General features: G+C 43.1%; 1 protein-coding gene across 2 annotated transcripts; it reads right to left on the minus strand.

The window, feature by feature from the left end:
- Positions 1-120: 120 nt before the first annotated feature.
- On the minus strand, positions 121-9,883 carry letmd1 (LETM1 domain containing 1). Of its 2 annotated transcripts, none has more exons than XM_061256832.1 (9): positions 9,742-9,883; positions 8,784-8,904; positions 8,428-8,543; positions 7,597-7,679; positions 5,813-5,996; positions 5,227-5,328; positions 4,231-4,383; positions 3,473-3,569; positions 121-3,259 (listed from the first exon to the last, which is right to left on the minus strand). In XM_061256832.1, exons 1-9 carry the CDS (start codon positions 9,775-9,777, stop codon positions 3,186-3,188), a joined length of 966 nt encoding a protein of 321 aa, XP_061112816.1. In that variant the 5' UTR covers positions 9,778-9,883; the 3' UTR covers positions 121-3,185. The 2 variants fall into 2 exon arrangements, with proteins under 2 accessions (XP_061112816.1, XP_061112815.1); XM_061256831.1 differs by having other exon boundaries at positions 8,784-8,938.
- Between the last annotated feature and the right edge of the window lie 5,353 nt (positions 9,884-15,236).

The following is a 15,236-nucleotide window of genomic DNA, read 5'->3' on the forward strand; positions in this document are numbered from 1 at the left end:
TATCAGTTTGCATATTGGCCCTATTCATCTGCATTCGGGCAAAATACATTGGGCAATGTCAGTCTAATTTCAGAATTCAATGTCTCACTGGATAATAAATATAATTACAAACACAACTGCTTTGCCAGCATGATGTTTTTACTGCTCAAAAGATGCCATAGCATTTTCTTTCAATTATTTTAGAATAGATGACATAATACATTTTCAAATAACATCCCAAAGCATGTACATATTTTTCTTTTAATATTTTTTTATTTTTGGGTAATTAAGAGGAACACAAACCCTTCTTTGTTTTGGAAAGGTTTGTGGTTCCTATTAATTTCGCCCCCAAAAAAGCAATTTATTGGATAAAATAATTTATTAAATATTAGATGTGGCATGTCTCCTTACATCAACCCTGAATCCACCCTTTCAGTAGGATTAAGATTATCTTGATTTGTAGTACCAAATCTATCCAAATCTCCACCTTAGAAATGTGAAATACCCAAAAACATTTGATCTAGATTCTAGGTAGGATTGGATTACAAAATGATTTTACTTATTATTTATAAAGTACATTTAAAATGACTACAGTCAACCAAAGTGCTGTACAACTTCTAATATGTGCGTGAGGGGAAAAATACGAAACAAAATACACAATACAGAAATAATAATATATAAAGATACAATAAAAACTTCTCGTGGAATTAAAAGCATGAGAAAAGTGAGATTTGAGCTTGGATTTGAGGGTGTATATGGATACTGCAGACTTGATAGAGGGAGGCAGTTTGTTCCACAGTCTCGGTGTAGCCACAACAAAAGCCGTCACCCTTTAGCTTTACCCGAGACCGAGGAACAGACGGACGAACAACAAGATTTTAAAATCAATCCTAAAACTAACCAGGGGCCAGTGCAGAGAAGCGAGTATCAGTGCGAGTTGCACCAATAAGTGAGTAGGTTTTGTAACCCAGGGTTTTATCATGCTCATGGTTAGTGCTTAATTCCACACACTCCTCTAACTGTTATGTGACAGACAAAAAAACAAACAGGGTAAAGTAAGAACATTGGGAGGGAACAATAATTTTATTTTAGACCCTTTGCTAAACTCTGGGAAGGGTTTTTTCAGTGCAGGTAACATGAGATTGCAATGCCATAGATCAAAACACCAAATGGGATTCAAAGATCATGTTTTGATTTAAACTGAAAAAAAATGTTGTTTTTATTCACTGGTCACAACATACAGCATGCATGCTAATAACTTAAATCGCAAACATCTTCCAAGAATCTACTTTTCTGTATGCGAAGGCACTGGGATTTAGACACTTCAATCTAGCCACAGAAACTGCAAAAACTAAGATGGGCACATTTTTGGCATCATTACCTTTCGTAGTAATGCACTTGTTTAAATAGTTTAATGTTAATGTAACTGTCTAAACTATGACAATATCTATGAAAGTACAAACATACATTGGTCAGCTCTATATATCCTGAAATGCTTACACTAACTCCACGTCTAACTTACAATTCCAGTATGGGCTGGGGTATTTCAGAGTTCAGCTTCTTGGGCGGGATTGCACTTAATCTTGATCCATGGCAACGTTAATTCAAGGAAACTGCAAAAAAAAAAGTTGTATGAAAAAGTATCTATTCTACTGCATTGGACGTATGCCTATCGTTTAGCATGTGCAAGTATTGTTTCATTTAGAATTTCTGCAATCTACACGGAATAGCAAAAACTCAAAATGCACAAAAGCGTTTCAAAAATAGGAGAGGAAGAGCAAGACATGCGCCGTGATGGAAAAGGCTTACTTCCCTACTATCGAGTATACAAGCTGTGCCAAGGACACTATAGAGGCATTGCGTTAGATCAGTTCCACTCTGCATGCATTTACACCATGCAGAACCAGAATATTCCATAGCCTAGGCCAGGTCCATTACTTTCTTCACAAATATCCACAAGCTTACTTCAACGCCACCAAATCAAGACTGCCGTGTCTAAGTCCACCTATCCAACATTGAACACACAAACATTTTCTGGCAGTTATTAAACTTAACATTTTAACAGGTGGTGATTATTCACAAGTTATCAGCGCATCCAATGTGGACTACAGAAGGAACTCGACCACCTTAAAAATGCCACTTATTCCAGAGACTGTTGTGATTCTGATACCAGCAGTTGGCATAAGAATAAGGTTGCCAAGCCTTCAAACTGAACCACCTTACACTTGAGTATTTCCCGTTTTGTATCCCTCTGAAAGGAACATATAATATATGCGTATCCTTGCATTGAAGTGCAGTTTAACTTCAGTTTAGCAAATATGTTACAAAAGATTACAAAAACAAAAGCAAAAAAAGATAAAAAGGCTGCCTGTCAGTTAAACAAAAGTAAGGTATGAGGAAGTGTAAAGCTTCGACTGCAATTTCAGACACAACAACCGTCATACAGTCAAAAGTAAACTACCACTGTGAGTCCAGTGCTCTGGGCAGGACCTCTATTCCTGGCTGCCAAAAGGTCTTTCCCTCGATTTTTGCTCGATTGTGTAATTAACTAATTCTATCACTGGCCAAATAATTTATTCCTGCTGCTGTGTGAATGATAAAGTGAAGATGACGTTTGTCATTTGTGTCGTAAACTCAAACATTTTCTTGGTACTTTGGCAGATGCAAGGGTTTTAAATCACCCCGGGGGAATACAGCAGAGACTCGCTCACTCAGAATGGAGTCCGGGATTTTGTACACTGGCCTGAGTTGCATCTTAAAACGTGTGAAGCTTGTCAGACTAACATCTTGGGCCCCCAGACCTCAGCAGAGGCCCTGTAGGCTCTTAGCGTCTATTATCCAAACTCGCGCGTCCTAAAATAACAGCCAAGCGTCAAACGTTCTTCAACAACCCCCTGTCTCTACTGTACAACCGCGCCCTTCACATCGCACAGAGAAATGAGCAGAAAACCCCACAGCCTGACAAATGTAAAAGAAGCCACTGTCTCTTCCTTCATTTTATATCCTTCAGTCAGTTGACCCAAACTGAGGAAGTGCATTCGGGTCGTTGTTCCTGAGTGGAGCTTCAGGAGGGAGCGTTGACTGAACGGCTTTAGGTGTGCGAGTGGTGTGCTGCTGGGGACTTGTGGGTAAGACGCCTTTGTTCCGCCCCCCAGCTCCTGAGAGCAGCCCCCAGGCAGGAAGGAAAGGCAGGGCTGCCCTGGAGGTCAGTGGTGGATGGACTTGTGATAGTTCACAGAGAGCAGGACCAGGCTGTGCAGTAGCAGCGATGTTTCTGAGTCTGTGAAACAGACGAGAAAGAAGAAGCCATGTGTCACAACAGCACAGCACAATACCATGGCAAATAATTTATGACTGGATCAACCATATTGGGGCAATAATTATTTAACCATTAAGCACAGTAAACAAGTAAGGACAGTTTCCTTAGTATGTTCACTGGTCCCGTGTGATATGTGCTATACTGCTCCAGCAGTGTCTGTGGGAGAGAACTGACCTTTGAGGCGAGAGGTGAGCTGGAGCCACTGCATCAGCCACTCCCTGCACTGCTTAGCACTCAGACTGGAGGCGAGCAGACCTCTCAAGTAGCAGGCCTGGAAGAGACACCCAGAGAGAGCATATTGTCATACTGCACCCAATGAGCGCACGCACGCACGCACGCACGCACGCACGCACGCACGCACGCACGCAGTCAGATGTCTAGTTTTTGGATTATGGCCTTTGAGAGAAGCAGTATAATCTCATATCTTGAGGACTGCCAGGTTGAAACATATAGGCAGTCCAGGTTGGGCTTGTCACAAGGATAAGACTTTGCCACATGGTGTAGAGATTACACTACTGGCTAGACTGAACAATTGTTGCCTACAACCATCAGCTTTTTTTGTTAAAAGCAGGAGTAAATTTCCATCTGGTTGAGGTATTCACTAACTGAGTTTAACTACCACCTAACGTTCATGTTTGGTCTCATTAAAAATAGGCCATAAATCTTGATAATAATTTCATGGTGCGTACTTTAATGAAGATTTCATGTGATTTAAGTGTGGGGCTCTTGTATAGATAGCTCAGGATTCATATTGAGTGCTAAAGATCTATATCTATAGACCAGCACACACACACACACACACACACACACACACACACACACACACACACACACACACACACACACACACACACACACACACACACACACACACACACACACACACACACACACACACACACACACACACACAGGTGAAGTCATGTTCTGACCTGCCGCAGCTCTGCTTCACTCAGCTTGAGCACGCCTAGACTGTTCAGCGCACGGTCCAATTGCAGAAGCTCTAAGGCATGGCCGTTCAACCGATGGCGAATCAGGAAGGCTGGGAGGCGGGGCGTCAGGAAAAGCTGGGTACTCAGCAGCCTCTGGGAGGGAGAGAGTGGTAGAACAAGGGAAGAGAGAAATGGAGAACATGGAAAAGAGAAATGGAGAGACAAAGAGGGAGAGAGAAAGAAAGGGAGTAGTCATTTTGAGTACTAGATATTATCTTCACTCCTCACATTCACTTCCTTGTTCCTTAGCACTGCCCAACGGAAGAACAGGATGGAGGAATCGAGGAAATGTGTATTAGGCAAATAGAGTTCATGTTCAGACAAGTGCCAGTTTGAGTAAATAGCAAGTTCCAGACGTGGCAGATTGGGAAAGATGACCAAGATACATTCAATATGCAATAGATACACAAAGCTAGACTAGGTACACTCAGTGACCACTTTATTAGAGACACCTGTACACCAGCTTGTTAATGCAAATATCTAATCAGCCAATCATGTGGCAGCAGCTCAATGCATAAAAGCATGCAGATATGGTCAAGAGACTCAGTTGTAGTTCAGAGCAAACATGAGAATGGGCAAGAAATGTGAACTAACTGACTTTGACTGTGGACTGTTTGACTGTGTTGGTACCAGACATGGTGGTTTGAGTAAGCTACCAACAAGACTAGCTGTCATGTGAACCGTGTTCAGCCACTTAATCATGTGCAGGTGTCAACGGTTAATGCAACATCACCACCTCACAGACTGTTTCCTTGTTCGTGTGGAATTGGCATTTATAATGTTCGTGTTCCTGGTGATGACCTGACCGATCGATGACTGTATGGTTTCGAGTGTGAACGGTTGCTTGGCTGCTAAAGGCTCGTCGTATAAAATGGTACGGATGGACGTGTGAGGAAACCACACCCCGCCTCCCCACCCCATTGGTCGCTGGCTGACCATCTGATATGCGCCCAGTCTCTTCATTCCCAGGGGAGGTCCGGAGAAGAGGGTGCGCACTGCCTGGATGTCCGTCACGCTGGGATGTGCTCCATTTTCTACCTGCGGGAGAATGCAGTCATTAGGGGACCTTATTTGGGCTAAGCCAAAAGTGCATTATCCTGTCTGCCCTTCGTTCAACCTTCAGCTGCTAGGCTTCTCACAAAAACAAACAACCGTTGTTTGCTTTGAGTATCGTTTTTGTTGTCGTCTTTGTGATTATTTTTGGTATAATTATGAAAAATGGTGATGATCTTGACTGCAAAGGGTCTTTAAGGATTACCACACTGATATAAACACAAATGGGCCCCCAGCTGGCCTGACTACCACCTTACTGCAAAGTTCTAAGCAAGTCTACATCCTTACTGCACAGGTCTAAGTGACCCGAAAAGCTTAAAGCAATTGTCTAGCTGACTCTACAAGCTGAGTGCAGTGGTCTAGATGACACTACAAGCTTACTACAGTGGTCTAGAAGAGTCTATCTCCTTATTGCACCGGTCTAGTTGATTCTACAAGCTGACTGCCGTACTCTAGATGAGTCCATCACCTTATTGCACAGGTCCAAGAGCTGGCTCTGCTTTTCTTTTCTGACACGTGGCACTGCCCTCACCAGGCCCTGCAGCACCTCCGCATGGTGCTGGCACCTCTGGGCATGGTACACTCCCTCAAACTCAACCTGCTTCTCGGGGGTCCAGAAATGGCGAATGAGGATCTGTCTGGGGAAAAGGTACCTGAGGATGGGAGAGAGACAGAAGGGATGGATGGGGTGAGTAGGGATGGAGTGAGGAAGAACAGAAAATAGAAACTATGATGCACTGTCATGCACACCAAGAATTATATAGAATTATAGCTTTATTGTCCACATTCAAGTACTGCGTAACTATATTGTCCACCTTGATCTACCGTTTTAAACCATAGTTCCACTGTTAAAAAGAAGGCTGAAATATAGGAATCAATCTACCAAAAATATTTATACTTGTACGTGACTTTATGTTTGTCAATGTGCTTTAGGCATTAGCTTTTGTACAGTATCTAACTTCAACACTTTCTAGGGGAACTTTGGGAATTACAGAGGATAGCGGAGTGACACTTGAATGCCTATGGTGCTGCCTTTACAAATGAAGAGATGCCATATGTGGAGACAAGAGAAGGTCAGTTATGCAAATGATAATACAACTGACAACTGCATGACAATATAATATGTTTAATCTGCTGACTGAAATCTGATGTTGAGCTAGACTGTTATGCTTTATGCTAGGGTCGGACAGGGATACTGTATTCATAACCTTGATAAAGATGAGCTGTATAAACAGCTCAGGCAATGAGCAATAATGTGATTTTTGTGGGTTGTTTTGTGTCTATGGATCTGTTCAATACATCATAAAAATAACTTTTCTGAATAGCTAAATAAATCACCCATAACAACATATTAAATTTATTTTATCATATGTTTATTTAAGCCACTGAATTATAGTGGTTTTCCTGTTCTTTGCAGCAGAAACACTTGGCACAAGAACACCAAACTTCAGATGCCTGTTTTATGCGATCCTTGAGAGCTAGCAATTGTGCAGGAGGTCCCATAATGTCATAATCTGGATTGTCTTTTGCTCTACTTGAGCATACTAAATGGCGGTAATCTCTCTTCAGTGGTTCATATAAATAATCAGTTGAAGTTTCTGAATAATTCTCGCCACTCATAATGATGACTAGATAAAAAAAACTGCAAATTCTCAGCATGATTTTGCTTATATACTCCACAGTGTTTACATTAGATTTAGCCATTTCCAGTTTGAGCTGTCTACAACTTGATGTCACAGTGCTCACACCACAATCTCCTGTCAAGCGATGCTTGATGTGGTTAAAGAACTTAAAGCTATGCACTGTGTGTAAACAATGGTACACTTTAATGTTCAATAACAGGGGTGGCCTGTAACGTAGTGGTTAAGGTACATGATTGGACCCGCAAGGTCGGTGGCTCAAACCCCGGTGTAGCCACAATAAGATCCACACAGCCGCTGGGCCCTTGAGCAAGGCCCTTAACCCTGCCTTGCTCCAGGGGAGGATTGTCTCTAGCTTAGTCTAATCAACTGTACATCACTCTGGATAAGAGCGTCTGCCAAATGCCATAAATTAATGTAATGTAATGTAATGTAATGTAATGTAATGTATACTAAAGATCAAAATAAAGTCTCATGGACTCAAATTCCAGTAGGCACCTAAATATTTTGCCCAAAAACTAAGACACCCCACTCAAACACACAGGAAGCTAAAACCTGGCCACAGATCGACTACGATGTCCACTACTCACTACTTGTAACACTACTCACTCACATGAGGACAAAGACCAGGTAGTTGGCAAAAGGAGGGATGGAGATCAGCATCAGAGGAATGGCTTTGATCACGTCTCTGCGAAACTGGAAAAGAAAGAGATTTTTATTTACATTATTTCCACACTGGTCCTCAATGGAGACAGATGTGCTGTTCCACACAGCATTAAATGGCGGGGATATTGAATGTTTTACATATGACAAAATGGTGATGGGGGGAAAAATGAAGTGTTCACTGCCCACAACCAACCTTGAGTATACAGAGTGTGTGAATTAAGTAAGGGGTTGAATCCTTTGGAGTGCGACTGACCAGCACTGTCAGTTTCTACACACTTTTACAACTAGTTTCTTACGCCTCATTTTGTGCATTTATTTGCACCAGCCAGTTTGGAAAATTTATATTATGCTCTCCATGTATTCTCACATATACCTCAAAGTACTTCACAGAATATGAACATCACCTCAGCCTGTGACTGTGAGTACAGACAAACCTGAGGTGAAAATGACCACTACCAATAAAGCCAGAAATACTGTTGGGTCTTCAGGGTCAAATTTCAGGACTGGGCCATTCCATGACAATTCCAGGAGTTTTCAATACATCACCTCTAGGGATATTTTTCTTTTTCTTTGTGTTGGTAGATAATGATGAGATATACAACTCCTGAAAATTTTGACTCCTGCAGTTGGCATGGAATGGCCCTACTCTAGGCTGTAGGGTTCAACCTGCTCTTGTACCTATGAGTATGGAAATAGGGGTGACAGTATAGTCTAGTAGGTTTTATTCTTGGGTGGGTGGTGCCTAATTAGCTTGAGCACATTCCATAAGTGGACTGACCTGTCTGAGCCTCTCCATATCATGGTATGGTAGCTCATGGACATCCAAGTTGTTGTGGTACATCTTCATCTTAATCTTCTTGATCTCCATGGAATCGCTTAAGAGGAGTCGAAATCCTAATACGGGAAGGGTGGGTTGAAGCCTCCATTAAGATACAACACAGAAAATCTGGAAACACTACACCTTGCCAAACCCACACACCCCAAAAAATAAGTATCTTACACACCCCCTGCATGTCCCACAGCACCGCACCATGTTTATCTGAACATGAACATAGCGCAATATGTGGCAGTTAATATCATTTTGAGGGATTGGTACAGTGGATAGGTAATAGGCAGGGGGGTTCATCTTCTTACCTGTTATGAGAGTATGGTACAGGACGTAAAAGCGTGGGAACCGTCGCTTCAGGAAGCGCTCATATTTCTCATTCACCCAATTCAACCTGGAAGACACCCGACTCCCAAGCCCTAGTCTGGCCTTGGAGGGGGAGTACAGCCTATAGAGCGTCAGGCTGTAAATATGAGAAGAACCACCAAGAAAGCAGCATTATACAAGACACACTGGGGCATATTGGTGTTTTCAAGGCAAACCTGGTTGTCATCTGCAAATCCATTCCGTGGAATGAATACCAATTGCTTACAGTCAGGTAATACCTGTTTTGTTTTGTTTTTTTCCTTCCCCCAGATGACTTGCCCTTGATTACTTTGCACTGTCACTATGAAAACACTCAATTTGTATAGGCTCATTGTTGCCAAACCTTTGACGACCATGTTTTTTGGTAAAGAAAAAAAATAAGCAGGTAATTGCCTTCCAGAATAAATGCAACGTAAAAGTTCATCTATCTGACCTTGAATGAAACCGCCAAATGAATCTAAAACGTAATTACACAGACCTCTAAGTGTATAATAGCATTTAAAAATACCTAACTTCGTAGGTACCTAGGTGACGTTAGATCACAAGCTAGTGTATAGCAATTGATTCACGCTACCTTACGTTAAGACTACAACATCAACATCCCTGGATGGTGACGGTAGACTAACGTTAGCGAACTGTCGAGCTAGTCGATGCTATTCAAACGAAGAGGCTCAACTTCTTAGTACGGGCCTAGCTAACATTACTTATTTATCGGCAATATAGTACTAACGTTAGATATTAACTCAGCTAACGTTAATTTAGCGACATAAGTCAAGTAGCTGCAACGTTATTGCTACCGGGTTTATTATCATACTCGGGCGTTAAATGTAGCTAAAGTTATTGGCAAACGGACGCACAAATAAAATGTGATAAAGGTTACACAATGTGAGGGTTTAATACCTTATTCGTGACGATGCATTGGGCATTGGGGTGCATAGCCTGGCAGTGACCCCATTTGATCGCCTTCGGCACAAAAATACCAGCGCCGAACCTCGGCACACCCCGGCCCAGGACAGCGCCATTTTGATACAGTTGCCGCTGCAGCTGTGGAGGTGAAGAGATACAGAATAACAAGCAACGCTGTCATTGGCTGTAAGGTTTTCGTGTTTACCGTAATACACCGTGAATCGGTTGTGACGTGCACATTTTTTTGTGTATGGTCGCTGTGACTTTTCTTGCCAAATTACTTGCCAAAAACCCTTATTACAGTTTAATAATATTGTTATATATTAATTATATATTAATTTAATTGTAAATCATGACAACTTGCTGGCATAAATACTCTTTCACTATTTAACAAACAACTCATTAATGTATATCACTTATTTAGCTGTACTTTCACTTTTACAACACATTGCAGCAGTCAGCCAGACGAGCATATTCTGACAGCTTCTGGGTCCTCTCCCAGCTGACTACTACAACTCTGTCCTCACTGGCCACTCTGCCTCTGCCAGTGTTGTAGTCGAGTCACTAAATTTCAAGTCCGAGTTGAGTCCCCATTCACCTAGTCTGAGTCCCAGTCATCATGGTTGAGTCCAAGTCGAGTCGAGACAATTGAATAATGTTACGGAATTAATATTGTTATAGTCCAAGTCATCAGTGCTCAAGTCCAAGCCGAGTCACGAGTCCTGAAAATCAGGAGTCCTAGACTCAAGTACTGGCCTCTACCAGTTCTGTAGCTCACAGGCTGAAGACACCTCTCCAGACTACGCTTCAGCTCCTCCACCCCATCCTCTCAAGTACTTTAATATCTCCTTTTTTTGTTTTCAGAGCCTTTGCGATTATGAATGTAGATTAATGTTCAATAGGGTTCTGTACATTCTTGTTCTGGCTGTCTCTCTTGAGACTATACTTTCCCCCCTGATAATTGTGCTTTTTTATGTTGCAATTCACTCTGGATAAGAGCATCCACAGAATGACAATGTGATCTTAAATATTCATGAAATATAAAATTATTTGAAACACCAACCATTTCCAAATTGCATATTTATTGCCAATACATTTCTTACAGATTAACAGTGGGAAATTGTTTTTTAATGTGAACACTGAACATTGGAAATAGACTAGGCCACGTTTCGCTAATCTAAATGTTTCTTAATTAACGCATGTGATATGCAACTGACAATAGCCAAGAACATAAACTGTTCAGTGTTCAGATTGGACATCCAGCTTCTTGGATTACGTATGGTTGCATGGTGTACTCGTAATCGGTACACCATGCAAAAGGTCCAGTAGCCAGGAAAGCTGTAAGCGGGCCAGAAGTACAGGCGGACGGTAGGCAGGCTCAGGGTCGGTGATGGTGCAAGAGTCAAGACCGAAGTCTGCTCCGCAGGGCAAAAGCACAAAGACAGCAGGCAAAGTCGTGGTACAGGCAGGCAATGGTCAACAAAACAGTCAATAAGTCAATAATCTTTGGTCAATAAACAGGCCTGGCTCATAACAGGTAGACAATGGCTTGCCAAAACCCGCTAACGCATGCACTGACCAACAGGAGGCAACAATTTTGCAAAGACATGACATGGAACTGAGCTTATATGCAGGTGTTGACAGGTGCAGACTGTCGAATCCTTCTCCAAACTCCCCGCTGACTCTGCATCTGCCACCCTCCTTTCATCTCTCTCCTCCGCCTTTGACTCTCTCTGTCCCCCTGTCTCAAAGCCACCTCGCACATCCCCTCCCAGTCCTTGGATATCTGACACCCTCCGTACCTCCAGGGCCAACCTCCGCGCAGCGGAGAGGAAGTGGGGGAAATCCAGAGACACTTCAGACCTCATGACTTACCAGTCTCTCCTGGCGGCATTCTCTTCCGATGTCACTGCCGCCAAAGCAAAATACTATCAAACACAAATTCATAACTCCGCTTCTAACCCCCGGAAACTTTTCTCCATTTTCTCCTCTCTCCTCAACGCACCGCCTCCTCCTCCTCAGTCCTCCTTCGCTGCTGATGACTTTGCTGATTTCTTCGATGAGAAGGTCACAGTCATCCGCAGATCCTTTACAACCACCGCCCCCCTCACTGTGCCCTTCCCCCCCTCTAGGCCCATCCCTTCCTTTTCCACTTTCTCCCCCCTTACAGACTCTGATGTTTCTCAACTCCTGCTCTGCCACCGCCCTACAACCTGTGCCCTTGACCTTATCCCCTCTTCTCTTCTCCAAACTATCACACCTGACATTCTCCCATTTGTCACCTCCCTTGTCAACTCCTCCCTGTCTTCAGGCTGTTTTCCGGCATCCTCCAAGAGGGCCCACATCACTCCGCTGCTAAAAAAGCCCACCCTGGATCCCTCCATCATCCAGAACTACCGCCCGGTATCTCTTCTTCCTTTCCTTTCTAAAACTATAGAACGAGCCGCTTCTACTCAACTTTCTTCCTTCTTTTCTAACAACAACCTGCTAGACCTCCATCAGTCTGGCTTCAGATCGGGCCACTCGACAGAGACTGCGCTCCTCTCCGTCAGTGAGTCACTCCATGCCGCACGAGCAGCCTCCCTCTCCTCTGTCCTCTTCTAGATCTCTCTGCTGCCTTCGACACTGTGGATCACTCCATCCTCCTGTCTGCCCTGTCAGCAACGGGCATCTGTGGCACAGCCCTGGACTGGATTGAGTCCTACCTCTCTGGTCGCTCCTTCCAGGTTGCCTGGGCTGGTTCGGTATCGACACCTCGGCCCCTCGCCACAGGAGTTCCCCAGGGCTCAGTCCTTGGCCCACTTCTTTTTTCTCTTTACACTCGCTCCCTTGGCCCTGTGATCACTGCACATGGGCTATCCTACCACTGCTACGTGGACGATACCCAACTCTTCGTCTCGTTCCCGCCGTCTGATACGCAGGTTTCAGCCCGTATCTCTGCTTGCCTGAGGGACATCCAGAGCTGGATGGACAACCACCATCTAAAGCTCAACCCAGGTAAAACTGAAATGATATTCATCCCTGCTAATACCTCTCCCCATCTGGATCTCTCCATTTCCCTCGGGGATACCACACTTACGCCGTCACCCAGTGCAAGGAACCTCGGCGTGGTGATGGACAGCAGACTGTCCCTTTCCGAGAACATTGCGGTGGTGACCCGGTCTTGCAGGTTCTTCCTATACAACATACGGAGAATCCGCCCCTTTCTCACCCCCTACCCCACCCAGCTCCTGGTCCAAGCGATGGTTCTGTCCCGCCTGGACTACTGCAATTCCCTCTTGGCTGGCCTCCCAGCGTCCACTATCAGACCCCTCCAACTCATCCAGAATGCAGCAGCTCGTCTGGTCTTCAACCTTCCCAAATACTCACATGTCACCCCCCTGCTTACTTCCCTCCACTGGCTGCCTGTCATGGCTCGCATCAAATTCAAAACATTGGTGCTAGCCTTCCAAGCAGTTAAAGGGTCTTCCCCAGCTTATCTGCAAAAAATCATCAGACCCTACACCCCTGCCAGACCTCTTCGTTCAGCCTCCACAGGCCGCTTGGCACCTCCCCCTCTCAGAACCTCCACCTCACGCTCACGACTACTGTCTGTTCTGGCTCCACGGTGGTGGAACGAACTCTCCGTTGAGGTCAGAACTATAGAATCTCTCCCCACCTTCAAGCGCAAGCTGAAGACACACCTCTTAAAGCAGCACCTCTCCCCATCCCTCCCTACCTCCCTGTGAACCTTAATTGTTGTCTCTGTGACTTGCTTTGTGTATCGGTATTTTTAGTTGGCTAGGTAAGCAGTGTTTGGATAGTTAATTTGGGTCACTTTTGCTCTGTTTGTTTGTTTGTTTGTTCAAAAAAATAAAATAAATAAATAAATAAAAAATGGCCCTTGTCCTTATCTTTGTTGTACAGGTAGCAGTTGAAATTGTACTTCCCTCTAGGGTCTTTCAGCGAACTTATCCCTGGTTATGGGTATGCACCTTGTTGTACGTCACTCTGGATAAGAGCGTCTGCCAAATGCCAATAATGTAATGTAATGTAATGTAATGCAGACAATTAGCTTGAGAGCAGCATGAGAATGGAAATCAGGTGTGGAGGATTGACAAGTTAACAAGGTAATTAGTAGTCATTAGTAATAAACCTATCCTGCCCTAGCGTTAGTAAATTAGTAAATGACATGCACAAGAAACATAAGGTAAACATGGTTAGAATGTTAGTATTACCCAATCCTGATCTAGCGTTAGTAGATTAGTAAGAAAACAAGGGAAATTGAAACAATTGGGGAAGCGTGAGTGACAGAAAGGGAGAGAGAGAAAAAGCATGAATGCAAGGTTTGCAGAAAGACACAAAAAAGTGTATGCCAATCAATGAACAGAACAACATAACATGAAACAACATAAATCATGATATAACAAGTTTGCAAATATGACATGAATAAACTACATAACGTGGCAAGACAAGACTAACAATTAAATCATAACTACTAAACATGAAACGTAACATGACATGAAAATTAAATGTAACAAGAAATAAAGCATAAAAACATGGCGAGACTAGACTAACATAATGCGTGACATGACAATAACGTAACTGAGACAATTACTAAACATGAAACATGACATGACAAACATGAAACGTGACAAATTCATACTTGTAAACTTGGGGCAAATCCATCTACCCCGACTTCACAAGAAGCAGCCGTCTGACATCACACAACAATGGCAGCACCCATGGAGACACACTACATGACATTAAAATAAAACATCTTGTCTTATAGTAAAGCCTGTTCTGCGTGTGAATTGATGTGAAATAATGTTGCCAATGTTATCAATTAGCTGGTTAGGGCAAATGATCTTTGAAAGTTATCTTCTCTGCACAAGGTTTTTTGGGAAAATGTAAAAATGTGAAACCATTCAGAAAAATACCATTTACAGACTTTTGCAGATTAGCTGCCAATGTAACTACACCCATATAAACACCAGCAGTTGTTCACGGCCAGCCATGTTCTTTGTTTACGTTTGGCGTTGTGTACCTGGAAAGCTTGGAAGTTGGAAATTGGACATTTCAACTGGGAAATTCATACCTCCAACAGTAAATGGAACACAGCATTGGCATGTTGGGCGACCCCCTATAGAGTACTGAAGTCTGACATCAAAAACACGGCCCCTTGGTCATAAAGACTTTTTTTTTTTTAATCACTTAATAAAAACCACTTAATAAAAAATAAGGGAGGTGGCTCTGTATCGTTTATGATGTTTAGTTATATAAACAGTCTGTGTTTTGAGAAAATGTTATTTATTCTGCAGCGGTAACCATATGAAGTGTTAAAGAACAATACCCGCCAGGAAATTACTGTCCCCAATGCTCCCCAAAATACTGGCTCTGGAGACCTTTTCATATGGAGAGAGTTTTCTTCTGTTACATGTCAACTATTTATATGAAAGCTGACATTGAATGGGCACCATATATAAATATATTTTTTAACGGATGCCATG

The sequence above is a fragment of the Conger conger genome, chromosome 10 (genome assembly GCF_963514075.1).
Source record: "Conger conger chromosome 10, fConCon1.1, whole genome shotgun sequence".
Classification (NCBI taxonomy): domain Eukaryota; kingdom Metazoa; phylum Chordata; class Actinopteri; order Anguilliformes; family Congridae; genus Conger; species Conger conger.